Source organism: Hypanus sabinus, chromosome 11 (genome assembly GCF_030144855.1).
Source record: "Hypanus sabinus isolate sHypSab1 chromosome 11, sHypSab1.hap1, whole genome shotgun sequence".
Lineage (NCBI taxonomy): Eukaryota > Metazoa > Chordata > Chondrichthyes > Myliobatiformes > Dasyatidae > Hypanus > Hypanus sabinus.
The window spans coordinates 32790194-32817901 of record NC_082716.1 but is presented as its reverse complement, the minus strand read 5'-3'; the positions used below and the strand labels follow the sequence as shown (position 1 = coordinate 32817901).

General features: G+C 41.7%; 1 protein-coding gene across 4 annotated transcripts in view; it reads left to right on the top strand.

Moving 5' to 3' along the window:
* Positions 1-3396: 3396 nt before the first annotated feature.
* Positions 3397-27708, top strand: part of nsun4 (NOP2/Sun RNA methyltransferase 4) — a 37521-nt gene continuing 13209 nt past the window's right edge. The window contains exons 1-7 of one of the 4 annotated variants that reach the window (XM_059984058.1): positions 3401-3655; positions 3741-4198; positions 6272-6426; positions 11245-11405; positions 12558-12682; positions 13759-13877; positions 25164-25205. In XM_059984058.1, the coding sequence (XP_059840041.1) occupies positions 3554-3655; positions 3741-4198; positions 6272-6426; positions 11245-11405; positions 12558-12682; positions 13759-13877; positions 25164-25192 (1149 nt within the window). In that variant the 5' untranslated portion in view covers positions 3401-3553 and the 3' untranslated portion in view covers positions 25193-25205. Of the gene's footprint in view, positions 3656-3740; positions 4199-6271; positions 6427-11244; positions 11406-12557; positions 12683-13758; positions 14062-25163; positions 25206-27708 lie in introns of those variants that run through there. The other 3 variants (XM_059984057.1, XR_009514721.1, XM_059984056.1) reach the window with 3 other exon arrangements.

Sequence of the window (27708 nt, the reverse complement as noted above, 5' to 3'; positions counted from 1 at the left end):
ACACTTGAATGCATTAAGTTCCATCTGCCATTCCAGGTGGTATTTCAGCTGTGCTTATTTGTATGTGTGTGTGTGTGTAGAGAGAGAGAGAGAGAGAGAGAGAGAGAGAGTAGAGCAGTGGGCTAAGCACTCATCTTTGAGGTGCACTAGTGTTGATTGTCAGCAAGGAGATGCTATTCCTGATCTGTACTGGCCGCAGTTTCCCAATGAGTAAGACAAGGATCCAGTTGTAGACGGAGGTACAGAGGCCCGGGCTTTAAATGCTAATACATAATCACTAAATAACAGGTGGATGCAGGTATTGCTATTGTCCAGGCAGATAGCCAGTGAGATACATCTACATAAACCTATTGTGGCAATGGTCAAATTGCAGTGGGTCCTGGTTCTTGCCTAGGCAGAGTTGATTCTAGCCATTATCAACCTCTCCAATCACTTCATCACAGTAGATGTGAGTGTAACTGGGTGATGTGAGGTAGCTCACATTTCTTTTCTTGGGCATTGGAATGACTATTTTCCCTTTTGAAACAGTTTGGAACCTCCAACTACAGCAGTGGGAGAATAAAGATGTCCTTGAACACTCCTGCCAGTTGGTTGGCAGAGGTTTTCAATGTCCTGAGGGTTTGACACCTTATGAGGGTTCACCCTCTTGGAAGTTGCTCTAATATTGGCCTCCAAGATGGAGATCACAGGGTCATTAGGAGCTGCAGGGATTTGCACCTGTGTAATTTTATTCTCCTTTTTAACGTGCGCATAAAAGGCATTGAGTTCATCTGGGACTGAAGCATCACTGCCACTCATCATGTTAGGTTTTGCCTTGTAGGAAGTACTGGTCCATAAACCCTAACAGAGCTGACATCCATCCGATTCTGTCTCTCACTTCAATTGGAATTGTTCTTTCACTCTAAAAATAGCCTTGCCTAGGTCATACCTGCACTTCTTATATTGTGCTGGATCACCATCAGGAGAATCTCACAGATCTAGTCTTCAGCAGACTATGACTCTCCTGGTTCATTTATGGCTTTTGATTTGGGTATGTCCAGTATGTTCTCAAAGGCACACAGGTCTTAAAGTTGGTGACAACTGGTGTATTCATTCAAATTTGAAGCCAAGTCCCTAAATATTGTCCAGCCCACTGGCTCAACGCAAACCTGTAATTTCCTCTGCCTCCCTTAACCATCCCTTCTTGATCCTCAGACTGGTGTTGCGCAGTACCGGGAACTCCAATTAATAAGATACTAGGCCCCTGGAACCCAGAGGGAGGAAGCGCCTGAGAGTAAATCATGAGCCCTGATAACAGGAAACAAAAAGGACTGTTAGACTTGCACTGAGAGAATAATTGACATGGCTTTTAAGTGATTGATATTGTACTGACTGTGGGATGCCGAACAAAGTTATGTGAAGTTGTTTGTCTTGCTGTATAAATATGAGCTCTGTATAACCTAGAATTCAGAGTTCTGGTGATGGTGGAGACTACTGCAGACTGTCCATGATATCATGGTAATAAACTCTTAAAGCGAAACTCGAAGTCACTCTGGTGTTCTTAGTTAGTGTTTCCACAGCACATGGTAACCGATCTTGATGGTGGTATAACAGTGGTCAAGCATGTTGGCTCCTCTGGTTCCACTGTTGGTTGTAGTTGTTCAGAGACTTCTCCAGGCTGGACTGGTTGAAATCCCCCACAATGACAGGGAAGGTATTCGAGTGCACTGTTCGTGACTGCTGATCAAATTGCTCAGCTGCCTGATGTTGACCTCAGGTGGAATGTATTCTGATGTTGGGAAAAAATGGACAACGTTGACCACTAGGTACTACAGGTTAGGTGAGCAGGACTGAGACAGACCACCGCATTTACACACCATGATGAGTTAATCAAAAAGCATAGTCAACTCCTCTACCTTTAAAAGACCCAGCTCTCCTCTGCGGAGAATGGTGAAACCATTGGGTTAACCGAAAGAAGCTGCAGAGATTTGTAAATCTAGTCAGCTCCATCTTGGGCACTAGACAACAAAGTACCCAGGACATCTTTAGAGAGCGGTCTCTTAGAAAGACAGCGTCCATTATTAAGGACTCCCAGCACCCAGGGCATGCCCCTTCCTCACTGTTACCATCAGGTAGGAGGTACAGAAGCCTGAGGGTACACACACAGCTTCTTCCCCTCTGGCATCTGATTCCTAAATAGACACTGAATCTTTAGACACTACCTCACTTTTTTAATACGTATAGTATACAGTATTTCTGTTTTTGCACATTAAAAAAAAACTTCAATATACGTAATTGATGCACCATCAATAACTCATTCTGAGACGTAAAGGCGAGATATCGGCTTTTATTGACTGGAAGAAGGAACAAGCAGTGGTTGACCACCATACTACATCCTGGAGACTGGGAGACTGGGCTCAGACCTCAATCGCCTTTATACCGGGGACTGTGGGAGGAGCCACAGGAGCAGTCAGCAGGGGACGTGTCCAGACAGGTATATGTAGTTCACCACAGTCATTGATTTATTTGTTTGTTTGTTTGTTTGTTTGTTTATTTATTTATTTATTTATTGTGTTCTATTTTATTTTATTTATTATTATTATTATTATTTTCTCTCTCTGTTAGTTTATGTGTTGCATTGAACTGCTGCTGCTAAGTTAACAAATTTCACGTCACAAGCCGGTGATGATAAACCTGATTCTGAACGCTGATCGAAAATGGGAGAAGCGAGCCACGTTTCCGTACAGCAATCTTGCTCTGAAGTCTTCAAAACAATGTGTCCTGATGAAGGGTCTCGGCCTGAATCTTCAACTCTTTGTTCATTTCCACAGATGCTGCCTGACCTGCTGAGTTCCTCCAGCATGTCCTATGTGTTGCTCTGGATTACCAGAATCTCTTATGTTTAAAACTTGGATTGTTGATTTTGGAGAAATGGAGGCTGAGGTTAGACCTGATGGATATTTATAAGACATAGACGGTCGTAGTTTGCCCAATATTATGGCAGGTGCTCTCTGTTCCAGGTAGTGTCCTGGTAAATCTCTTTTGCATCCTCTCCAAAGCCTCGACATCTTTCCAATAATGTGCTGACTAGAATTAAATGCAATGCTGCGGACAAGACCTAACCAGAGTTTTCTGAAGCTGCAACATATTGTTTAGACAAGTAAATGCAATACCTACAACTTTACCGCCTAATCAATCGCCATCAGGGAGCTATCGACTTGGATCTCAAGATCCCTTTGTTTCAGTGTAAACCTGAGTTTTTTTTCCATTTTATTTCCCCCTTTCCCCATGCTCTTTGCGTTGCTTTGAATTTTAAATACATATGTATATATATATATACATACACGTGTGTATGTGTGTATCAGTATACACACACATTATATACGCATGTATGAAGTTCAAGCTAAGACTCTTGTTGGATTTCATTCAGGGAGTTCGGCACGGACTAGAAGGGCTGAGTTGGCCTGTTTCCGTGCTGTAATTGTTATATAATTCCATGTTACCGTATTTTGAAACCGGAACGCTTGTGGATGGGGCATGTTTCTGACCGGACTGATGTGAGTGGTGCGGAAGAATGGCGGTGCTTGGAGGTTGGAGTGTCCGTCTGAAGAGTTTGACTGAGCGTCTGGGTGAATGGCAGCGGCTCCCACGGAGAAATGTTTACAAGAAGAAACGGGTGAGTAGCCGGGGTGAGGTGGAGGTATGAGCTGCTCTCCGCAGGGAAGTGCCCAAGATTGTTTCCCTCTTCTTTCCATCCACAGGCTCCGTCTGCCCCCAGAGTTCCCAGTACCCAGTTGGCGCTGCAGAACTTGGACATGAGCTGCAGCTCTCAGTTCGGCGACCTCTGGCCCTCCATCCGTGTCGGCTTACTCTGCGAGCAGAAATACGGGGCCCTGGTTAATGGTTTCGGTGACGTGGAGGCAGTGATCCGAAAGCTAGAATTGCAGCAGGCCAGAGACTTCGTGTACGACAGCTGGAGCGAATGGACAGAACTGCGGCCAGGCTGTGCTCCTAACACGGACTGTCATCTCCGCGAAATCCAGGATTCACACCAGAGTTTGCAAACGTCCCAATCTTGTCCTGATCCTCCACTCCTTGTCGGTGACTCAGGACAAGAATCTTCACCTTCCCTGGAATCGAAAACGCGCCTATCCCTTAGCCCAAACCTAAAATGTTTTACATTTCCGAGAGGAGACACCACCCGTTTTAAGCCCGCGAGGTATATTAATGACTTGTGGTCCAATTGGTGAATGCAACATATCGTAATTTAGTAACTATATCAGATTTACATTGGGATATTCTACATTGAAGCCAGAGCGACCTTGAAAGGTGTTTAGTGGGGAAATACACGATGCTTTCCACCTTTTGAGGTCAGTTATCAAGTGGAATTATAGAGCTATTCAAGGTATCTGCAAGAACTGCTACTCATTCATTCATTCACTCGCTCGCTTAATCATTGAGATACAGTGCAGTATAGGCCATTTCAGCTCTTGGAGCAGTGTTGCCCAGCAACCCCTGATTTAACCCTAGCCTAATCACAGGACAATTTACAATGACTAATTAACACTAACCAGTAACCCTTTGGATTGTGGAAGGAAACCAGAGGAAACCCACACATTCCACAGGGGAGACTTACAGACTCCTTACCGATGACTTTGAATTGAACTCCAAATGCTGATGCCCCTAGTTTGGGTCCTATCTGAAAGATTATCGCTGCTTTGGTTTCTTGTTTTGTAGACTCAAGTCAGTTACATTCCCTAAAACTAGGGAGATAATTGATAGCTTTCCAGCCCTAATGTTCCATCTCTATCCAAGCTGAATGCTCACAGTGACGTCTTGCACTGTGAAACACACTGTCCTCTATTGTTCCATGCTCTGTACTGGTCAGAGCAGATGGGCAGATATAAGCTATAAAACATCATGCACTGATTCAGCTATCCCTTACGGTTTGTCGCTCTATTCACATTCTTTTCTCCATTGTGCATCTAGATTTATTGTTTGTACTTTCCTTAGAAAATGATTTCAGAAAACTTTTTAATCTCTCCCCCTCCCCCCACTAGTCAAGAAGTAGGATTCTAGTCCTGAAGTGTAGTGGTTCTCTGAGCACCGTAGCTTACTAATAAGCATATAAATCACAGCTGAAGACTTTGACAGATACCTGTACTAACATGCTTCAATAGTTGAGGTCCTCATACATCACAGTCATAGAGTTATACTGCATGGAAACAGGCCCTTTGGCTCATGTGCTCCACACTGTCCATGTTGTCTACCTGAGCTACTCCCATTTGCTTTCATTTGGCCCATATCCCCCTTAACCTTTCCTGTCCATGTACCGATCTAAATATCTTCTAAAGGTTATAATTGTCCCTGTCTCTATGGCTTCTTTTGTCAGCTTGTTCCATGTACCCACACTTCAGTATGGAAAAAGTGCTGGCCAGGTCCCTTTTAAATCTCTTGTGTCAGCTTAAACATTTGACCTCCAGTTTTGAATTTCCCCACCCCGGGAAGAATGACCATTCAGTTAATCTTTGTTCCTCATGATTTTATTTTCCTCTGTAAGGTCACCTTAAACCTCCTATGCTTTAGGGGAAAAAAAGTTCTAGTTTAACCATCCATACCTTATAACTGGTCTCTCATGTCCCAGCTACATTCCCATGAACCTTATGTACATTTTTGCTTATTCTAGCCTTTAAAAGGGACAAGGGGCAACTTCTTCATGCAAAGGGTGATATGCATATGGAATGAGCTGCCAGAGAATGTGGTTGAGACAGGTACAATAAAACATTTGAATAACTATGCTATAGGAGTTAGAGGGATAAGGACAACTGGGACTAGATCGATGGTCAGCATGGATGAGTTGGGCCAAAGGGCCTGTTTCCTGCTGAATTACTCTATGACTCAATATGATTATAAATTAATTAAAACTGGTTCGGTAGCATTAAAACAACACTTCTCAGTCCCAAACATCAATCAGTGTCTCTCATTAGAAATGCACTTGTGATATTTCTCATTAGAAATGAATATCACTCAGCTCAGATTTTGTTTTTTTAAAAAAATGTTTCAAAATACAGGTAATGGAGAATAGAATGTCCAATATGGTGCTAGGAAATGATTATAGTGTTTTTGAAACATGGAGATGTTAAATATTAAGCTGAAAGAAGTAAGTCATGCAAAGCTTTGCATCTATTTTGAAAAAAAAGAAATGGAATTTTCCTTTCTTCCCCTTTATAAAGGAGAACCCTTTAAACTTAATGACTTAAGATATTTTGTTGTAACTTTTGTTTCATTTCAGGCCAGATAATTTAAGATTGCTGGAATATTATCTAATGGATGCTGCATCACTCCTTCCAGTACTTGTTCTGGACGTTCAGCCACGTCACACTGTCCTTGATCTTTGTGCGGCACCTGGTGGCAAGACATTGGCACTGTTGCAGACAGAATGCTGCCGTAAGTTTTTTTAATGGAGACATTGCAAGGTTGTATTACAAAAGTTTTTTTTAATTGTATGCATACTTGTGTATCTATATATTGTTTTATATTTTTTTCTTTTACACTTATATATGTTATTTTGTTTCTTATTGTGTTCTTTATACTGTTCATACTTCATTGGATCTGGAGTAACTAACCACTTCACTGTCCTTTACACTTGTGTGTTGAAGAATGACAATTAACAATCTTGAATTGAAGCATTTCCTATCCTTTCAATGACATTTAAAAGAAGGGAATCAGTTTGCTTCCCAGGGTAGATTAGTTCTATGACAATTTTGCAGGAGAAACATTTGCCTACTTGTTACTATTTCTCCTGTTCCAGAAAATACAGGATCTTTTTACTTGGGAGATTACATGCAGATTGGGTGGCAGCTCTGCAAATTCCCTGCTGATTGTTTGTCATATTAGTTCTCTGATATCACTCATACTCTAATCTCAGCTCCAATAAAACTCTGTGTAAGACTGAAGAACCTTTCTTTCCTTTTGACCAGGTGCACTACAGTATTCTAAACTTGACACTGAGTTGAAAAACTCAAGATAAATATCATGCTATTCCCATTTACTCTTCTACGTCTATCTTTTCTTAATGTACACCTATTTCATCTCCTTTTATTTTGCAGCATTATGCCTCTTTGTCTTTTAATCAACCAGAACAATCCTTCCCTTCCCACTTTAAATGTTTCTGAAGAAGTGCAGGACACAGGAAAGTGGGTGACAGTCATGAAGGGGAAAAGTGTTAAACAGCCAGTGCAGAGTACATCTGTAGTCATCCCCCTCAATAACAGGTGTACCACTTTGGATACTGTTGCAAGGGGGAATGACGTGGCAGAGGAAAGTCACAGTGGTGAGGTCTCTGTGCTGAGTCTGGTTCTGCAACTCAGAAGCGAAAGGGGAGAAGAGATGAGCTGTGGTGGTAGGGTATATATGTTAGTTAGGGGAACGGAAAAGAGGTTCTGTGAATGAGAATGAGATTCCCTGATGGTATGTTGCCGCTTGGGTACCAGGATCTGGAACATCTCAGGTCAAGTCCTCAGCATTCTTAAGTGGGAGGGTGAACAGCCAGAGGTTGTAGTCCACAATGACATAGGTAGGATGTGTGATGAAGTTCTGCAAAGTGAGTTCAGGTAGTAACGTGCTGAGTTAAGGGGAATGACCTCCAGGGTTGTGATCTCTCAGGATTGCTACCCATGCCACTTGCTAGTGAGGCCAGAATTCGGAAGATTATACAGTTTAATATGTGGCTAAGGAATTGGTGTAGGAGGACATAAGATTTTTAGATCATTGGGCTTTCTTCCAGGGAAGGTGTGACCTGTACAGAAGACATGGTTTGCGCCTGAACTGGAAGGAGACTAATATCCTAGTGGGAAGGTTTGCTGATGCTGCATGGGGAGTTTAAACTAGAGTTGCAGTGGGATGGGAACCTGAGTGCCAGAACAGATAGTGGAGAGGTTGTGGAGGCAGACAAAGTTAGCAATCAAAAGGTTGAGCATGGTGCTACTAGTGTCCTGAGCTGCGTATATTTCAGTGCAAGAAGTATCGTAGAAATGGCAGATGAGCTCAGAGCATGGATCAACACCTGGAATTTGTAGCCATTAGTGAGACGGTTGCAGGACGGGCAAGGCAGGCAGCTCAATTTTCCAGGGTTCCATTGTTTACACGATAGAGCAGATGGAATTAAAGGAGGAGGGGTGGCATTACTAGTCAGGGAAAACGTCATGGCGGTGCTCAGTCAGAACAGACTGGAAAACTCGTCTAGTGACCGTTATGGGTGGGCCACGTTAATGGGGTTATATTACAGACCACCCAACAGTTCGAGGGATTTAGAGGAACAGGTTTGTAGAGAGATCACAGACTGTTGCAAGAAACATAAGTTGTTATAGTAGGTAATTTAAACTTTAATTTTGACTGGGATTCTCATACTGTAAAAGGACTAGATGGGATAGAATTTGACAAATATGTTCAAGTTTCCTTACTCAGTATATGGAAATCGCAACAAGAGAGTGTACGATACCTGATCTACTATTAGGGAATGAGTCAGGGCAGGTGACAGAAGTTTGTCTAGATGAACATTTTGCATTTAGTGATCACAATGCCTTTAGTTTCAAAGTAAATATGCAGAAAGATAGGTCTGGTTCAGGGGTTGAGATACTAAATTGGAGAAAGGCCAATTTTGATGGTATCAGATAGGGTCTGACAAGTGTGGATTGGGACACTGCTTCCTGGCAAAGGTGTACTTGGTAAGTGGGAGCCTTCAAAAGTACAAAAAACTGAGAGTACAAAGCTTGTAGGTGCTTGTCAGAATAAAAGGTAAAGATAACAGGAATAGAGATCCTTGGTTTTCAAGAGATTGAGGCTCTGGTTAAGAAAAAAGGGTGCTGATGGAGTATAAGAAATGGAAGAGAACACAAAGAAATCAGGAGGGCTAAAAGAAGGTATGAGGTTGCTTTAGCAGACAAGGTGAAGGAGAGTCCTAGGGGATTCTAGAGATATAGTAAAAGCAAAAGAATTACAAGGGACAAAATTGGTCCTCTGGAAGATCAGAACAGTAATCCATGCATGGAGCCAAAAGAGATGGTGGAGATTTTAAATGCATTTTTTGCATCTGTATTTAATCTGGAGACAGACATAGAGTCTACAGAAGTAAGGCAAATTGGCACCAACTTTATGGGTTCTATACAGATTGCAGAGGAGGTGTTTGTTGTCTTCAGGCAAATTAAGGTGGATAAATCCCCAGGGCCTGATAAGATGTTCCCTCTGACCTTGCAGGAAGCAAGTGCAGAAATTGCCAGGGCACTAACAGAGATATTTAAATCATCCTTAGTGACAGGTGAGATACCAGAAGATTGGAAGAGAGCCAATGTTGTTCCTGTTTAAGAAAGGCTCTAAAGATAAACCAGGAAATTATAGGCAGGTGAGTGTGACATCAGTATTGGGAAAGTTATTGGAAGGTATTCTATGGAACTGGATATATAAATATATGGATAGACATGGACTGATTAAGGATAGTCTGCATTGCTTCAAGTGTGGTAGATTGTGTCTAACTAATTTTATATAGAGTTTTTCCAAAGAAGTTATCAGGAAAGTTGATGAAGACAAGACAGTGGATGTTGGCTATGTGGTCTTTTGCATGGCATTTGACAAGGTCCAGCATGGAAAATTGGTCAACAAGGTTCAGTCGCTTGGCATTCAAGAAGAGATAGTAAATTTGCTTAGACATTGGCTTTATGTGAGAAGCCAGAGAGTTGTAGTAGATGGTTGCCTCTCTGACTGGAGGTCTTTGATTGGTGGAGTGCTGCAGGGACTGGGACTGGTACTGGGTCCATTGTTGTTTGTTGTCTATATCAATGATGTGGATGCTAATATGGTTAACTGGATCAGCAAATTTGCAGATGACACCAAGATTGGAGGTGTAGTAGTCTGCAAGGAAGGCTATCATCGCTTGCAGAGGGATCTGCATCAGCTAGAAAAGTGGGCTGAAATATGGCAGATGGAATTTAATGCAGATAAGTGCAAGGTGTTGCCCTTCAGTAGGACCAACCAGGGTAGGTCTTACACAGTGAATGGTAAGGCACTGCGGCCCAAAACGTCTACTGTGATCTTTTCCATAGATGCTGGCTGGCCTGCTGAGCTCCAACAGCATTTTGTGTGTGTTGCTTGGATTTCCATCATCTGCAGATTTTCTCGTTTCCTCCAGAAATTTGTCTTTTGCTAACAACCAAGGAAGCCATGTTGATGTGTCCATGAGAAGGGATGAGAGCAGAGGTGCAGGAAGTAGATGAGATAGGGTCTAGTGCTCTGTTCTCAATGGAAGCTACAGTTCAGGAAGACAGAAGAAATTACATATAACTGAGTGAAATGTTTCTTCGTCAGAATAAATGCAATGGAGATGTGGAGGATGGAAAAATAGAACAGAGTCCTTACTTCGGTGGTACGAAGTATAGTCAGGAACACTGGACGTCTGTGAGTTGGCATAAGTGTTGATGGCTAACCTGTCCCCTGAAGTGGAGAAACAGCAGTCCAAAAAGGGAAAAGTTAGAGATGCACCATATAAAGAAGAGAGCAGGCTGAAAATTGGCAGCAAAATTGGTGAAATTTGTGAGATCTGCAAGAGTGCAGTCATTGATATATTGCAGAAAGACTTAGGAGAGTGGACCTGGGTTAGGTAATGTCAGAACCCATAGATATGGAGAAAGTGAGTGAATAGTTGAAGGAGGAGTTGTCCAATGTTAGGATAAGTTCAGCTTGGAAAGAGAGTGTGTTGGTAGAGGAAAATAGGTTAGGCCTTTGTTCAAGAAAGAAATGACCCTTAGATTTTCCTGATGTGGGAATGAAGATCTAGAGGGATTGCACAGATAGGATCAGGAAATCAGATGCCATTGATGCCAAAGGGGATACAAAGGATCATAAATAGAAATGGACTGGATTAGGACATTAGGATGGGATCAAGGTTGGAAGCAATATGTTCTGTGGGGCAAAAGCACGCTAAATTGGCTGGACAATTCTGTTTGTAGCTGTTAAGCAGAAGGTAGAAGTAGATTGTGTAACGTTAGGCACTGCAAGGCTGAATGCTGCAAAAGGGAAGATTTCTAAGGAAATGAGGTCCGTGGGGAGATAGTCACCAGATGTGCAATAGTGTGGTCAAGGAGGTATAAAGATGTGCATCAGAGCTGGCATTTGCCTGCTGCGTAATCAAGGTCAGATTTTCAGTAACTGCTCTTCCATTAATTTTCAGGTTCTTAACATTTAATGTTGCTTTTGTTCTTGTCTTTTGGATAGGACATCTTGCTGTCAACGATGTATCCTTATCTCGTGTAAATAGGTTACGTAAAATTCTTCAGAGTTACATCCCAAAGAATCTTTGTGTAGAAGACAGACTACGTATCACATCATTGGATGGCAGGCTCTGGGGAGAAATAGAGAGAGAAACTTTTGACAGGGTAAGTACATTGGTATGCGGCAAGAGGCATTGTGGCTGAAGAAAAGAAAGTTCTTCAATTGTACTTATAAAAGGACCCTGAATTGCTTTGCTTTGAGCCTTATAACTGGGAGCAATGATTTCATAAAAGTGATTACTAGAAAGAAATAGTTTGATTTCCATTGCACTTAAGAAATTTTGCTCTTGATGCTTGTTTGCTCTTTATTTCATTTGAGTTAAGGTTTTGTCATACTTGATTATCTAACAGAGGTTAGGTAAAGCATTTTTAAAATGAAGCAGTGCAAAAAAAAAAGTTTATACCTATTGAAGCCATTGCTTACTCAATCCTTTTAAGGGATGAACCACATGCTTGGAGCAGAGGAGTTTCAGAACTTGTACTCTTAAACAGAGAGCGAGGTTTGATCAACCTAAGTGCCAGGCTGATTTGGAAAGGTCAGGTATGGGCTGGAACATGGTGATGAGGTCCAGCCCCGGAGTCTATCAAAGCGACAGGGTCTGGGTCTTGGAGTGAGGAATGACCCAATGTTTGGACAATTTAAATGCTGGGCCAGGTGGATTGAAAAGGCAGTGTGTTGGGACTGGAGGCGAGGGTTGGGCTTGTTCTGCTCAATGTTTTGTGACGTCTTCTCTGCTCTTTGCTGCACTGATGCTGAGGCTATGGGTCTGTTCCGGGCTTCATGGCTGCAAGCTTCGCTGTGTGATGAACTGAAGCTGAGGTTCTAGACCTGCTCTGGCTGCACCTGGCCTCATGTCTGTGGACTCACTTTTTTTTCTGAATGTTTACTTTTATTGTTTGCACGATTTGCTTTCCTTTTTCTCTAAGTGCATTGGGTATTGTTGGACTTTTTTGAATGTCATTTGCAAAGAAGCAATGTAGAAGGTAGCCTTTATGGCCCTTTGGATCTATGCTGGTTTGCAGACAATCACATTCTACATTAATTTTTCTTGTAACCTGTTCTCCCCACATTTCCAGCATCTCTTCCTAGATTCTACTACTCACCTAAACAATAAGGATAATTTGTAGTGGCCAATTAACCTGCAATCTATTTGAACAAAGGAGAATGAGAGTTTGGTGAAAGTGTATTTTCATGCACCCAAGCTTTCCTGAAGAGTCTGTGAATAATCATGTTGTTTGTATTAATTGTCTTTATAGGTGTTAGTTGATGCTCCCTGCACAACTGATAGACATTCTGTACTTGAGGAAGACAACAATATCTTTAGCCGGATACGGCTCAAGGAACGACAAATGCTCCCTCTGTTACAGACCCAGCTGCTGGTGTGAGTATTTTAATGGTTTTGTTCTGTGTGCTACTAATGCTACCTACCCCCCTCCCCAGCCAGTTCTCCCTAGCACCCTCAATACTGCAACACTTTCATGCCTCTGCATCTCAATGTGACCTTGCTGTGGTGGTATGTTGCTTGTCCAATCTAAAATGGGCAGGAGCAGGTTATCAGAAGTGAGAGATTATGTATTTACTATTAGATGTGAGTATGATGTTCACTTAAAATGAGAGGTGGAATATAGGGACGACAGAACAAGGAAATTAAAAACAAAAAAAGTAAAAGTGAAAAAAAAAGTAGATCATTGAACGGGATTGTTGTTTTAGTTTCACTGTCCACAGATGCTGCTTAAGTTTTTAAGTATTCCTGGCATGTTTTACTATTTCCAACGTCTCTACAATTACACTTTCATAGCAGGGAAAGTTAGCTTATTTTAGAAATCATTCTAGTTACATCCCTGAATTTGGTTTCTGCGGGAATTATAGAATTAGGTATTTGTTGTCCCTCCAGGTTGGGCAGAGTTAAGCGAAGTCAGCTGGGTCTTTTTCATCCCCTGTTGATTATCCAGTATTACCAAATAGTAAGTGCTTGTGAGAACTTCTGGAGCTGAAGTTAGTATTTGGTATGCCATAACGCTTTGGCTTTTTTCATCTATCCATCCATCCATCCGTCCATCCATGCCCACTCATTGCCCATTGCATCTTCTGTTGCCATCCTGATGGAAACTCTGCACTGCTCTTGACCCCGTCCCAAATGAACTTTTTGTTTTTATACCATTGTCTCTCCTGCTATTTAATTATGTCCTACTATCCTTTTAAATATGCTGCAGATTGATTTATTTTCCTTTTCTGGATATGATTGTGTTCCCCCCCCCCCCCCCCCCGCCTGGTTGTTTACCCTCCAATCTCACCTACAAAATAACTTTGCCTCTCGTTCCTTGTTACAAGCATTTTCTTTGTATATCAATCCAGTTCCAGGCATGGGTCTACAGTTGATTCTCAATTTTTCTTCCCTATCAACATACCAAGTCAAAAATATTGCAAGAGAATTTATTGTTGAATTTTCTTTCTCAGGTCTGCCATTCTTGCTACTAAGCCTGGCGGATCGGTTGTGTACTCAACATGTAGCTTGTCCCAGTTACAAAATGAGCACGTGGTGGAGAGAGCAGTGCAAGTGGCAGAGATTGAGCATGGTATGGAGTTGCGCGTGGAGGACCTGAGTGATATCCGGATACTTTACAAAGAGACGTTTAATTTCTATGACCATTGTAGAGTTGGTGAACTAGTTCTTCCACATCTTACTGCAAATTATGGGCCAATGTATTTCTGTAAACTGCACAAAATACATTAAAAGTGTATATTTTTTTTTAACTCTTAGATGACTTTCTGATTTCATTTTTTGTCTAGCAATGCAACTGGAATTTTGTTTGCTGTTTCCCTGTTCATGAGACTTATCCTTTGATATTTTTTGCAAGTTAGTACTTTCTTCTTCACTGTAGAGTAGTGGTCACCAACCTTTTTAAGCCCAAGATCCCCTACTTTGGCCTTAGTGAAAGGCAAGACTGACCTACTAAATCGTTTAGAGAAAAAGTAGCACAGATTGTACTTCCAACTTAGAGGCCCTTTATTTGAGCTAATTGTATTTTAATAACATAAAATGCTTTTGTCAAACTTTCAAATTAATTCAACCAAGAAAACACTGTAACTAGCATATCGAACAGGCAGTAGCAGCATCGAGCTCATCCAAAAACACCATGAATAAGCGGTGCTGAAGCCTTTTGCTCGAATCAAGTTTATCAGTTTGACCATCAGTCTCGTTACATGAGAAAAGTCCACGACCTTCCCAGCCAAGGCCTGCTGATGAATCATACAGTGATAATCCAGGAAGTTGGGAAAATCAGGGTCATTACGGCACAGTGCTACAAAACCATGCATCGCTGGGGCCCCATCAGTAGTAATCGCCACCAGTTTATGAATGGGGTTGTCATTTTCACACACATTTTTTTAAAACTCATTGTAAATACCCTCGCTTCTCATTCTCTCCTTTAAGTGCAAAAGAGTGAGTAAGTCCTCCTCTATTGTAAAATCCTGGAAAGCCATTCTGACAAATACAACAAGCTGAGCTTTTTGCATTACATCCAGGGGTTCATCGAACTGTCGTGAAAAATATTCAGAGTGGCAAGTCCTTTAACACTAACACTTGTCGATCCACATCCTCTGAGCAGCAAGTTTGCTGGGCCTTCGACCCCAGTTTCAGCTCCTCAACTTTCCTGGTGTTGGTAAACTGATACTGAGACACTAGTATTAAAGTTTCAGAGGTACACAAGCTAATGACACCACTGTGTTTGTTTCCCATTTCTTTTACATTTGGGGAACATTGGAATTTAAGGGGGAGAAGTGCTGAGAAGTGTGAGGTTCTACATTTTGGCAGGAATAATCCAAATAGAACATACAGAGTAAATGGTAGGGCATTGAGGAATGCAGAGGAACAGAGAGATCTAGGAATAACTGTGCATAGTTCCCTAAAAGTGGAGTCTCATGTAGATAGGGTGGTGAAGAGGGCTTTTGGAACGCTGGCCTTTATAAATCAAAGCATTGAGTACAGAAGTTGGGATGTAATGCTAAAGTTGTACAAGGCATTGGTAAGGCCAAATTTGGAATATTGTGTGCAGTTCTGGTCACCGAATTATAGGAAAGATATCAATAAATTAGAGAGAGTGCAGAGACGATTTACTAGGATGTTACCTGGGTTTCAGCACTTAAGTTGCAGAGAAAGGTTGAACAAGTTAGGTCTCTATTCATTGGAGCGTAGAAGGTTGAGGGGGGATTTGATCGAGGTATTTAAAATTTTGAGAGGGATAGATAGAGTTGATGTGAACAGGCTGTTTCCATTGAGAGTAGGGGAGATTCAAACTAGAGGACATGATTTGAGAGTTAGGGGGCAGAAGTTTAAGGGAAACACGAGGGGGTATTTCTTTACTCAAAGAGTGATAGCTGTGTGGAATGAGCTTCCTGTAGAAGTAGTAGAGGCCAGTTCAGTTGTGTCATTTAAGGTAAAATTGGATAGGTATATGGACAGGAAAGGAGTGGAGGGTTATGGGCTGAGTGCAGGTAGGTGGGACTAGGTGAGATTAAGGGTTCGGCACGGACTAGGACGGCCAAGATGGCCTGTTTCCGTGCTGTGATTGTTATATATATATGGTTATATGGTTATGGTAATGTGAGCATTATAAATATCAACTAATACCAATTAGGGTTATGGTAATATAGCAATACTTAGCTAAGGAAAGCTGTTTGTAAAGAAATATTGTTTCCACAGTTGCGAGGTTTTCCTACCCCTGATATTTATTGCCATTCCCATTGATTTGACTTGAGAGGTGTTGGTGAACATTGAAACTGCTGCAGACCTTCCTGTGAAGGTGCTCCCCCCGACACTGCTGGGTTAGAAGTTCCAGGGTTTACAATGAAGGACTAACGATACATTTCCACATCAGGAGGTGCCTGCATGTGGTGGTGATTCTATACAAGCTTCTTTAACATCTTTTCCAGTGCACAAGTGTAAAGGAGAATAGAATAATTGTTACTCTGGATCAGATACTACACAAAAAAATGCAATAAATAAGGAGATGATGGTTATTTGAAGAATGTGGGGGACAGCAGTCTGGATGAGTGATTTCTTGAAGATGTCCGTGAAGATATCAGTGAGCACACTCCCTGTGTACTTGGCCTGGGATGCTGTCTGGCCTGTCTACCTTGTGGGGGTTGACTCCCTGCAGAGACCTCATGTCTGCTGCTGTTACTGACAGTGATTGCTCACCGGGGAGAGGGGTAGCTTTCTGGGCCGGCGTGGTTGCATGCCTCAAAGCGTGCATAGAAGTTATCAGAGTGTCAGAGAGGGAAGCGTCACTGGTACAGTCGATGTTGGTTTTTCCTTGCATGGTCAGTAATGCCCTTGATACACCGAGGAGTGTTGTTGGACAGGTGTTTTTTGAGCATAGGTGGTCTTTGCCCTCTTAATGCCCAAGGTGAGGCTTCACTCGGATGTTCTGAGAGCTGTTCTGTCACCAGACTTGAAGGTAGAGTCCCAAGCTTTTAGTAAGGAGTGCACCTCAGCCTTCAGCTAGGGCTACTGGTTGGGCTGTAAGATACCCATTCCTGAGGTACCAACATCGTCTGCACGCTTACTGATGTAGCCAATGACAGATGAGGCATATTCTTTGAGGTCTGTGTCTTCTCCGTTTGTGGCAGCCTCCTTGAACATCTGCCAGTTAGTCCATTCAAAACAACCCAGAATGTGTCTTCAGTTCAGATTGGCAGTTCTTGCTCTAGCTGGGACATTCAAGACTGGATCAGAATTGAGCATAATCAAACATTTCAAAGGGAGAAAGGATAGTAATTCCTACTCCCTACCTGCTTCAATGCAAGAAGCAACACGGGAGCATTTTACCCCATCCAACAGTTAGCACAAACAGTGCCACACTTTAGATCCCAATCTGTTGGAAGTTTGGAATGTCGGTGTTTGAAGCTGTCAGGTTCTAGAATGCAATTAAAAAATACAAAAAGCTGAGGAAGTGTCAGTTTAGATTGTTTGAGTTAATACAACTGGTGATAAGTAATCTAAAGAGAGAAGGCAGAAGCAGCAGAAATGGTATGAGGCAAATCCAGAAGGTAAAAAGAACGAATGTGGTAAGAAGGAACGACCCATAGAACAAGTGACCAAGATCAAAAGAAATTGGGTAACAAAAGCTTCAAAAATTTTGTCCCAAAAGACAGTCAAGATAGAGGTGAGCTACTAAATCTCACAAAAAAGAGCAACGTTTGGATTTACTGATAAAAATGTGTAATATATGGAAGTAAATAAAAGGACACAATTAATACAACTATCTATATAAAATACCTAGAGAATTAATGTAGTTGGTAAAGTTGTGTCTTCACAAATTCTGAATGATTTTGTCAATGTATATCCATTTAATTAATTTTACTTTTGTTATTTGATGAAGGTGGGTGGCAGGGAGGTTGAGGTATTTCTGGAAAGAGTGGCAAGCAAAAATTTTATATTTTCAGGACATCCTAAAGTACTTCATAGCACTTACTTGTAACCAGAAGAAATTTGTAATGAGCATCATTTTGCAGATGGAAAATATGTGGAATAGTCAATTAATTCAGTCTTTGTGATTCATTCATTTATGCCCAAGGCCCTCGAATTATCCTTTAATTCTTCTTTCACTTCTACCTTTGAGTTTTTGCACAGTTTGACATGAGAAGTTTCTACTTAATAAGGTATTACATTTGACAATAATGCAGTCCCTCAGGTAGCAAAGAGGCTGTTGAGATCTGGTTTTAATCCTTATATTTTGCAATGATCTTGAACCCCAAACATCTCAGATAGAAATTTTCCAATTGACAAAACATCTAAAAGAAAATTATTGATAATATTTTTATTTATAGGTGCAAATTCAATCATATGATAAGTAGGAATCAGAAATGCTTGAATTCAAAAAATATATTTAACATACAGATATCTGTTTTAGTAATAATATTAATATTTGAAGGTGATAATTTGAGCAAAAGGAGGAAAGCTTAAAAGCAAAATTCTTTGGATTATTAGGAGCTCTTCTGGGGAAGATATGATCTATACAAAAAGTATGGGTTACACCTGGACCTGAGGGGGACCAATACCCTCGTGGGCAGGTTTGCTAGATCTGTTAGGGAGAGTTTAATCTAAGTTGGCATGAGGGTGGAAACTGGAATGATATGACTGAGGATGGGGCAGTTGGTATACAAGCCAATGCAGTGTGTAGTGAGACTGTGAGAATGGACAGACAGGTGATAGGGCAAAAGTGGGATGAGGGTGAAGTGTCACTTGGAGACAAAATCACAAAGGATGATGAATACAGGAATGACGGTGTATACAGTATACGGAATAAGGTAGATGATCTTGTAATGAATTTAGAGATTGGCAGGTGTGACATTGTGGGTATCAATGAGTCGTGGCTGAAAGAAGATCATAGTTGGGAGCTTAACTCTAAGGATAACACATAGTAGTAAAAGGACAAGTAGGAAGGCAGAGGGGTTTTGGAAGCTTTGTTGGTAAAAAATGAAATCAATTCCTTAGATAGAGGTGACTTGGGATCAGAAGATGCAGAGTCCTTGTTGATAGAGTTAAGGAACTGCAAAGGTAAAAATGTCAGGATAGTAGTTATATACAGGACAATGAACAATAGCCAGGATGTGGGATATAATTTTTTTTCGTATTTTTTTATTGGTTCATCATCAAACAAACATTTCCATAAGATGTATTTCAGACATTGTACATATATATTATATAATCATAGTATTAATCTCCACATAGTATTTATCTGAGGTATACACTTATAGAAAAGAGTGGAAAGAAAAAAGAAGCAAAAGGAAAAAACTATGCACATGTTGGGAGTGATCTTTTTTTTTACAACATATTCATTGATTTGTGAGAATAAAATCAGGCCTACGAGGCATTCTGTAGTTCAATCATTTTTCCCAGTACGAATCTAATTGTTCCAACTTATGATTAACAGATGCTGTTATCTTCTCCATTTTGTAAATGTCTATTGTAATTTCCATCCATGCATTTAAAGTTGGGCTCTCCTGTGATAACAATTTCCTAGTAAGAGTCTTTTTACCAGCCACCAACAGTATATTCATTAAATATTTATCTCTTTTTAACCATTCTTGAGGTATATATCCAAAATATATGGTCTTACTCTCCAACGGTATTTCAGATTTAAAGATGTCTTGTAGGGCATTGTGTATCCCCCTCCAATAGTCTTTGATAATGGGATATAAATTTCACTGGGAAATAGAAAAGGCATGTAATAAGGGCAATGTTACCTTAATCATGGGGGAATTCAATGTGCAGGTAGGTTGGGAAAATCAGGGTGATGCTGGATCCCAAGAGAGGGAATTTTTAGGATGCCTATGAGATGGTTCTTTAGAGCAGATTGTGGTTCATCCCACTAGGGGACAAGCAATTCTGGATTTGGTGTTGTGTAATAAACCAAATTTGAGTAGGAAAATTAAGGTAAAGGAACCCTTAGGAAGCAGTGATGATAGTGTGATAGAATCCACCACGCAGTTTGAGAGGGAGAAGATAATGTCAGATGTATCTTAATTACAGGGACATGAGAGAGAAGCTGGCCAAAGGTGATTGGAAGGCAACAATAGCAGGGATGACAGAGCAGCAGTGACTGGAGTTTCCTGGGGCATTTCGGAAGGCACAGGATAGATACACCTCAAAGAAGAAGTATACTAAAAGGAGGATGAGGCAACCATAGGTTTCTCCCTCCTCTCCCCCAACCCGAACTCTGACTCCTCGTCTTTTTTTCTCCAGTCCCGTTGAAGGGTCTCGGCCCGAAATGTCGACTGTACTTTTTCCCATAGATGCTGCCATCTTGCTGGGTTCCTCCAGTATTGTGTGTGCGCAGCTTGGATTTCCAGCATCTGCAGATGTTATCAAGCTTGTGACTTATGTTGCCAAAATCCCTCAGTGGCTTTGTTGAACGATGTTCGGAACTCTGTAGCTTTCAGGGTTGTCATCAAGCTGGTAAAGGGTTGTGCTCACTCAGTCACGGCGAGCCCGATATTGTGCAGAGTGTTCTGTCACAGGTGGGTCACGGCGAGCCCGATATTGTGCAGAGTGTTCTGTCACAGGTGAAGCTGCCTGGTTTTGGGGAGCATTTGACTGGACTGTAGTGTGGAGCGGCGCGCTGCTTCGCGCCCATCCGCTGCTCATTCTCCCTGTGATGGGCCTTTGTATTGGGATCTTTGGGAAGCGGTATGGAGAAATGTATCGTAGGCAACAGGTGGCTTACCGGTTCTGTTGGGTTACCGGTCTTCGGGAAGCAGTATGAAGATATTGATTAATGTATGGTCAGCAACAGGTCACTTCCCGGTTCTGTCTGGTTGCCAGTGTGAGCCATCTTCCGAAGGAGATCGCTGTGTAATAAGGCTGCCATCGCGGTCCGCTGAAGTTAGGGAAGCGGCAGGAAAAGCTGCTTGGTTCTGTGACGCATGAACTATAAGCTGCCTTTCGTGCATTCGGCTGTGCGCACCGCGATGTCCTTTTCTGACGCTCCTTGGCTGGCCCTTTCCAACTTCACCGCTCCCTCCAGTTCTCCGGCTGCCTCTCAGACTTCGGCCTGTGCAATGACTGCAGCTGCCTCTCGGTGAAGGCACAAGGGCACTTAGTTCGGCCTCTAATTTTGCCCTTTCCACCTGAAGCTTTGCCTCCTCCTCAGCAAATGAACCCCGTGCTTTGCCGTCTCTGCCCCCGCGTGGGCTCTTATAGATGAGGCCGATGTACCGGGAACTCTTAAAGCTGGATAAAGAAGCATTATTATCTCGTTCCTGAACCATGTAAGGAAGTTTTAATCTGTAGCCGCAGTTGTTGAAGCACCAGCTGATCACTGTACAGTACCACCCTCGCCGAGGGGTCAACGAGACAGTCAGTCGAACTCCATCCGTAAATGACATGAAAGTCAGGGTGTAGCCTCCCAGCTTTTTAGTTTTGTTGCAGACTCAATGGCATGACATAGTGAGTATGGAGTGCAGCTGAGAAACAAAATACAGTACAATTGTCACGTTGTTCCATTCACACAAGTAAACATACACAGAGTATAAGATTCCGACAAGAAAATACTACTGGTAAATAATATGTATAAACAATTAGCATCTAGGTTAGTGTCTAATAAACTCAAAAATAACATTCTATTTCAGCAAAATCTTACTGATACCTGTATATTAACTTCTAAGCAATATAACATCAACTTAAAGGCAATGCTTCTGCTGGAGAAGCACCAGAATGGCTTTCAATAGAAATTTTTTTTCACTCCCAACATAAACCTCTGGCCTTCTGCCAGCCAAGATGTTTTCCGACTGCTCAGAAAGTGACTTAACACAGATCTGAAACTGCTCATTAAAATAAAAGCTGAATGCGTTTAATCACAGAGTAAAAACGAACCAATTGCCGAGCAGGAATGGTTCTGGAGGACTGGAAAATTGCAAATGTTGCTCCACTCTTTAAGAATCAGAGTGCCAGAAAAGTTAGTGGAGTGGTTGTGGAGACAGATGTTGGCAAGACCTTAGACAAAGTCAGGAAAGAAAAGGTTGAGCATGGTGTGACGAGTGTCCTCAGTTGTGTATATTTCAATGCAAGAAGTATCGTAGGAAAGGCAGATGACAGGGCATGGGTCAACAGCTGGAATTCTGACATTGTAGCCATTAGTGAAACTTGGGTGCTGGGGTAGGGGAAGGACTGGCAGCTCAATATTTTGGGGTTCCTTTGTTTTAGAACTGACAGAGTGGAAGAAATTAAAGGAAGAGGGTGGTGTTACTAGTGGGAGAAAATGTTGCAACAGTGCTCTGACAGGACAGACTGCAGAGCTCGTCTAAGGAGGCATTATGGGCAGAACTGAGAAGTAAGAAAGGAATAACCATGTTAATGGGGCTGTATTACAGACCACCCAGCAGTCCGCAGGATTTAGAGGAACAAATTTGTAGAGATTGCAGACTTTCACAAGAAACATAAGGTTGTTATAGTGGGTGATTTTAACTTTCCACATATCGGGTGGGAGTCCCATACTGTAAAATTTCTAGATGGGATTGTGTTTGTCAAATGTGTTCAGGAAAGTTTCCTTAATCAGTACATAGAAGTCCCAATGAGAGAGTGTGTGATACTTGATCTTCTATTAGAGAATGAGACAGGACAGGTGACAGAAATTTGTGTTGGGGAACAAAAGTAACAAGTGCTCACAATACCATTAGTTGTCAAAGTGAACATGCAAAAAGATAGGTCTGGTCTGCGGGCTGAGATTCTAAGTTGGAGAAAGGCCAGTTTTGATGGTATCAGAAATTATCTGTTAAGTGTGGATTGGGACAGGCTGTTTTCCGGCAAATGTGTAATTGGTAAGTGGGAGGCCTTCTAAAGTGAACTTTTGAGAGTACAGAACTTGTATGTGCCTGTCAGAATAAAAGATAAAGATAGCAAATGTATGGTACCTAGGTTTTCTGGAGATTTTGAGGTCCTGGTTAAGAAAAAAAGAAGTTTATAGCAAGTATAGGTAGGTAGGAACAAATGAGATGCTTATGGAGCAAAGGAAATGCAAGAGAACACAAGAAGGAAATCAGGGAGGCTGAAAGAAGGTATAAGTTGCCCTAGCAGACAAGATGGAGAATCCTAAGGGATTCTACAGATATGTTAAGAGCAAAATGATTGCAAGGAATAAAATTTGTCCTTTGGAAGATCAGAATGGTAATCCATGTGTGGAACTAAAAGGAATGGGGGAAGATCTTAAGTATATTTTTTGCATCTATATTTACTCAGGAGATAGACACAGAAACTATAGAAGTGAGGCAAAGTGGCATCAATTTTATGGACCCTATAGAGATTACAAAGTAAGATGTATTCGCTGTCCTGATGCAATTCAGGGTGGATAGATCACCAGATCCTAACGAGGAGTTTCTTCAGACCCTAAAGGAAGCAAGTGCAGAAATTGCCAGGGCACTAGCAGAGACATATATATCATCCTTAGCTGATGCACCATCAATAACTCACTCTGAGACGTAAAGGCGAGATATCGGCTTTTATTGACTGGAAGAAGGAACAAGCAGTGAGTTATTGATGGTGCATCAATTTTATTGACTGGAAGAAGGAACAAGCAGTGAGTGACCACCATACTACATCCTGGAGACTGAGAGGCCAGGCTCAGGCCTCAATCGCCTTTATACAGGGGTCTGTGGGAGGAGCCACAGGAGCAGTCAGCAGGGGGAGTGTCCAGACAGGTATATGTAGTTCACCACATTAGTGACAGGAGAGGGACCAGAGAACTGGAGGATAGCCAATGTTGTTCCATTGTTTAAGAAAGGCTCTTAGCATAAACCAGGAAGTTATAGGCCTGTGAGTCTGACATCAGTAGAGGGAGAATTCTTGGAAGGTATTCTAAGAGACTGGATATATGAGTATTTAGATAGACAGTGACTGGTTAAGGATAGTCAGCATGGCTTTGTGCGTGGTAGGTCATGTCTAACCAATCATAGAGTTTTTTAAGGAAGTTGCCAGGAAAGTGGATGTTCTCTACAAGGACTTAAGCAATTTATTTGACAAGGTCCTGCATGGGAGGTTGGTCAAGAAATTTTTGTCGTTCGGCATTCAAGATGAAGTAGTATATTATATTAGGCATTGGCTTTGTGAGAGAAGCCAGAGAGTGGTACTTGATAGTTTCCTTTCTGACTAGAGGCCTGTGGCTGGTGGAGTGCTGCAGGGATCGATGTTGGGTCTGATGTTGTTTGTCATCTGTAACAATCTGGATCATAATGTGGTTAACTGGATCAGCAAATTTGTGGATGACACCAAGATTTTTGTGTGTAGTGGACAGTGAGGAAGGCTATCATGGTTTGCGGAGGGATCTGGATCAGCTGGAAAAATGGGCTGAAAAATGACAGATGGAATTTAATACAGACAAGTGTGAGGTATTGCCCTTCAGTAGGACCAACCAGGGTAGGTCTTGTGCAGTGAATGGTAGAGCACTGAGGAGTGTGATAGAACAAAGGGATCTGGGAATACAGGTCATAATTTGTTGAAAGTGGTGTTACAGATAGATAGGGCCGTAAAGAAAGCTTTTGGAACATTGACCTTCATAAATTGAAGTACAGTATTGAATGCAGGAGATGGCATGTTATGTTGAAGTTGTATAAGACTTTCATGAGGCCTAATTTGGAGTATTGTATGCAGTTTTGGTCACTTACCTATAGGAAAGATGTAAATAAAATTGAAAGAGTACAGTAAGAATTCACAAGGATGATGCTGGGCCTGGTGGACCTGAGTTATAAGGAAAGATTGAATAGGTTGAAGAGTGTAGAAGACTGAAAGGAGAGTTGATGGAGGTATACAAAATAATGATGGGTATAGATAGGCTAAATGCAAGCAGGCTTTTTCCACTGAGGCTGGGTGAGAGTTCATGGGTTAAAGGTGAAAAATGAAAAGTTTAAGGGGAACATGAGGGGTAACTTCTTCACTCAGGCAATCGTGAGAGTGAGGGGTGAGCTGCCAGCAAAAGTTGTGCACACAAGCTTGATTTCAACATTAAAGCGAAGTTTGAATAGGTGCATGGATGATCGGGGTATGGAGGGCTGTGGTCCCAGTGAAGGGTTATTGGGAGTAGGCAGTTTTAAAGGAAATTGTAGGCCAGTTATCCTATCTTCAGTGATTGGGAAGGTTTTGGAGTTGATTGTTAAGGATGAGGTTTCGGGGTACTTGGACGTACATGATAAAATAGGCCAAAATGATCTCCTTAAGGGGAAAATCTTACCTGACAATCCTGTTGAAATAACAGGCAGGATAGTCAAAGGAGAGTTAGAAGATGTTGGTTACTTCTATTTTCAGCAGGCCTCTGACAAGATGCAGCACACGGGGTTGCTTAACAAGATTATTTTCCATGGTATTACAGGAAAGATACTGGCACAGATAGAAGATTGATTGGCTGATTGGCAGGAGGCAAAGAGTCAGAATAAAGGGCACCTATTCTGGTAGGTTGCTGGTGACAAGTAGTGTTCTACAGTGGTTGGTATTGGGACTGCTTCCTTTCATGTTATATGTGAATAATTTGGATGATGGAATTGAAGGTATTGTGGTCAAGTTTGCAGACGATACGAAGATAGGAGGAAGGGCAGGTAGTGTTAAGGAAGCAGGGAGTCTGCAGAAGGACTGGGAAGAATGGGCAAAGATGTGGCAGATAGAATATAGTGTATGGAAGTGTGTGGTTTTGCACTTTGGTAGAAGGGATAAAGGCATAGACTATTTTCTAGGGGTGAAAATTCAAAAGTCAGAGGTGCAAAGGACGTCTTTGTGCAGGATTCGCTAAAGGTTAACTTGCAAGTTGAGTCAGGAGGAAGGTAAATGCAACATTAGCATTCAGTTTGTGAGGACTAGAGTATAAAAGTAAGAATATAATGCTAAGTCATTATAAGGCATTGGTCAGACCACAGACAATATTGTGAGCTGTTTTGGATCTGTTACCTAAGAAAAGATATGCTGGCATTGCAGAGGGTCTAGAGGAGATTGACAAGAATAATTCCAGGAGTGAAAGGGTTAAAGTAGGAAGAGTGTTTGGTGGCTCTGGACCTGTACTCACAGGAGTTTAGAAGAATGAGGAGGATCTCATTGAAACCTATCAAATATTGAAAGGCTAGACAGAATGGATGTGGAGAGGATGTTTCATGTAGTGGGTGAGCCTAGGACCAGAGAGCAGAGCCTCAGTACAGGGCAACGCCCATTTCTAACAGTTGAGAGAAATTTATTTTGCCAGAAGGTGGTAAATCTGTGGAATTCAATGCCACAGGGAACTATGTCACTCCACTCTTCAAGAAGGGAGTGAGGCAGAAGAAAGGAAATTTTAGGCCAATTAGTCTGACTTCAGTGGTTGGGAAGATGTTGGAATTGATTGTTAAGGCTGTGGCTTTGAGATACTTGGAGGCACACGATAAAATAGGCCATTGTCAGCATGGTTTCCTCAAGGGAAAATCTTGCCTGACAAATCTGTTGGAATTCTTTGGATAAGTAACAAGTAGGATAATCAAATGAGAATCAGTTGATGTTGTGTACTTGGGTTTTCAGAAGGTCTTTGACAAGGTGCCACACATAAGGCAGCTTAACAAGTTAAGAGCAAATGGTATTACAGGAAAGGTAAGAGCATGTATAAAACTGTGGCTGATTGGCAGGAGGAAAAGAGTGGCAATAAAAGGAGCCTTTTCTGATTGGCTGCTAGTGACTAGTGGTGTTCCACAGGGATCTGTGTTGGGATCGCTTATTTTACATTACGTGTCAGTGACTTGGATGATGGAATTGATGGCTTTGTTTCAAATTTTGGAGATGATATGAAGATAGATGGAGGGGCAGGTAGTTTTGAGGAAGTAGAGAGGTTGCAAAGGACTTGGGCAGATTAGGAGAATGGTCAAAGAAGTGGCAGAAGGAAGTGTATGGCCATGAACTTTGGTAGAAGAAATGAAAGAGTTCTAAATGGAGAAAAAATACAAAAAACTGAGGCACAAAGGGACTTGGAAGTTCTTGTGCAGGATTCCCTGAAGGTTAATTTGCAATTTGAATATGTGGTGAAGAAGGTATATATGATGTTAGCATTCATTTCAAGAGGACTAGAATATTGAAGCAGGGATGTAATGTTGAGGCTTTATAAAGCACTGGTGAGGCCTCACTTGGAGTATTGTGAGCAGTTTTAGTCCCCTTATCTTAGAAAGGATGTGTTGACATTGGAAAGGGTTCAAAGTAGGTTCACAAAAATGATTCCAGGATTGAACACCTTTTCTTATGAAGAGCATTTGATGGCTCTGGGCCTGTATTCACTAGAATTCAAAAGAATGAGGGGTGACCTAATTGCAACCTACGAAGTGGTGAAATTACTCAATAGAGTGGATGTGGAGAGTCTAAGACCAGAGGACATAGCCTCAACATAGAGGGATGTCCATTTAGAAAGGAGATGAGGAATTTCTTTAGCCAGAGAATGGCGAATCTTTATGTACATTTAAGGCAGAGGTTGATAGATTCTTGATAGGTCAGACCATGAAGGGATACGGGGAGAAGGCAGGAGATTGGGGCTGTGAAGAATAATGGATCAGCCATGATGAAATGGTGGAGCAGACTCAATGGGCCATATGGCCTAAATCCTGCTTTTATACCTTATGGTCTTATGATCTACAGAGGCCTAGTCATTGATTATATTTAAAGCAGAGATTGATAGGCTCTTGATTGGTCAGGGTGTCAAATTTTCGGGGAGAAGGCAGAAGAATGAGTTAGAGAGGGGTAATAAATCAGACACGATCGAATGGTGGAGAAGACTCAATGGGCTGAGTGGCCTAGTTCTGCTCCTATGTCTTATGGTCTAAATAGATATCTAGTCGAATTTTAAACTAAGTTTGGTGTTAGAATAAAATTTAAACATTAGATATTATTAACTTTAATTAATTAAAAATATATTAGCC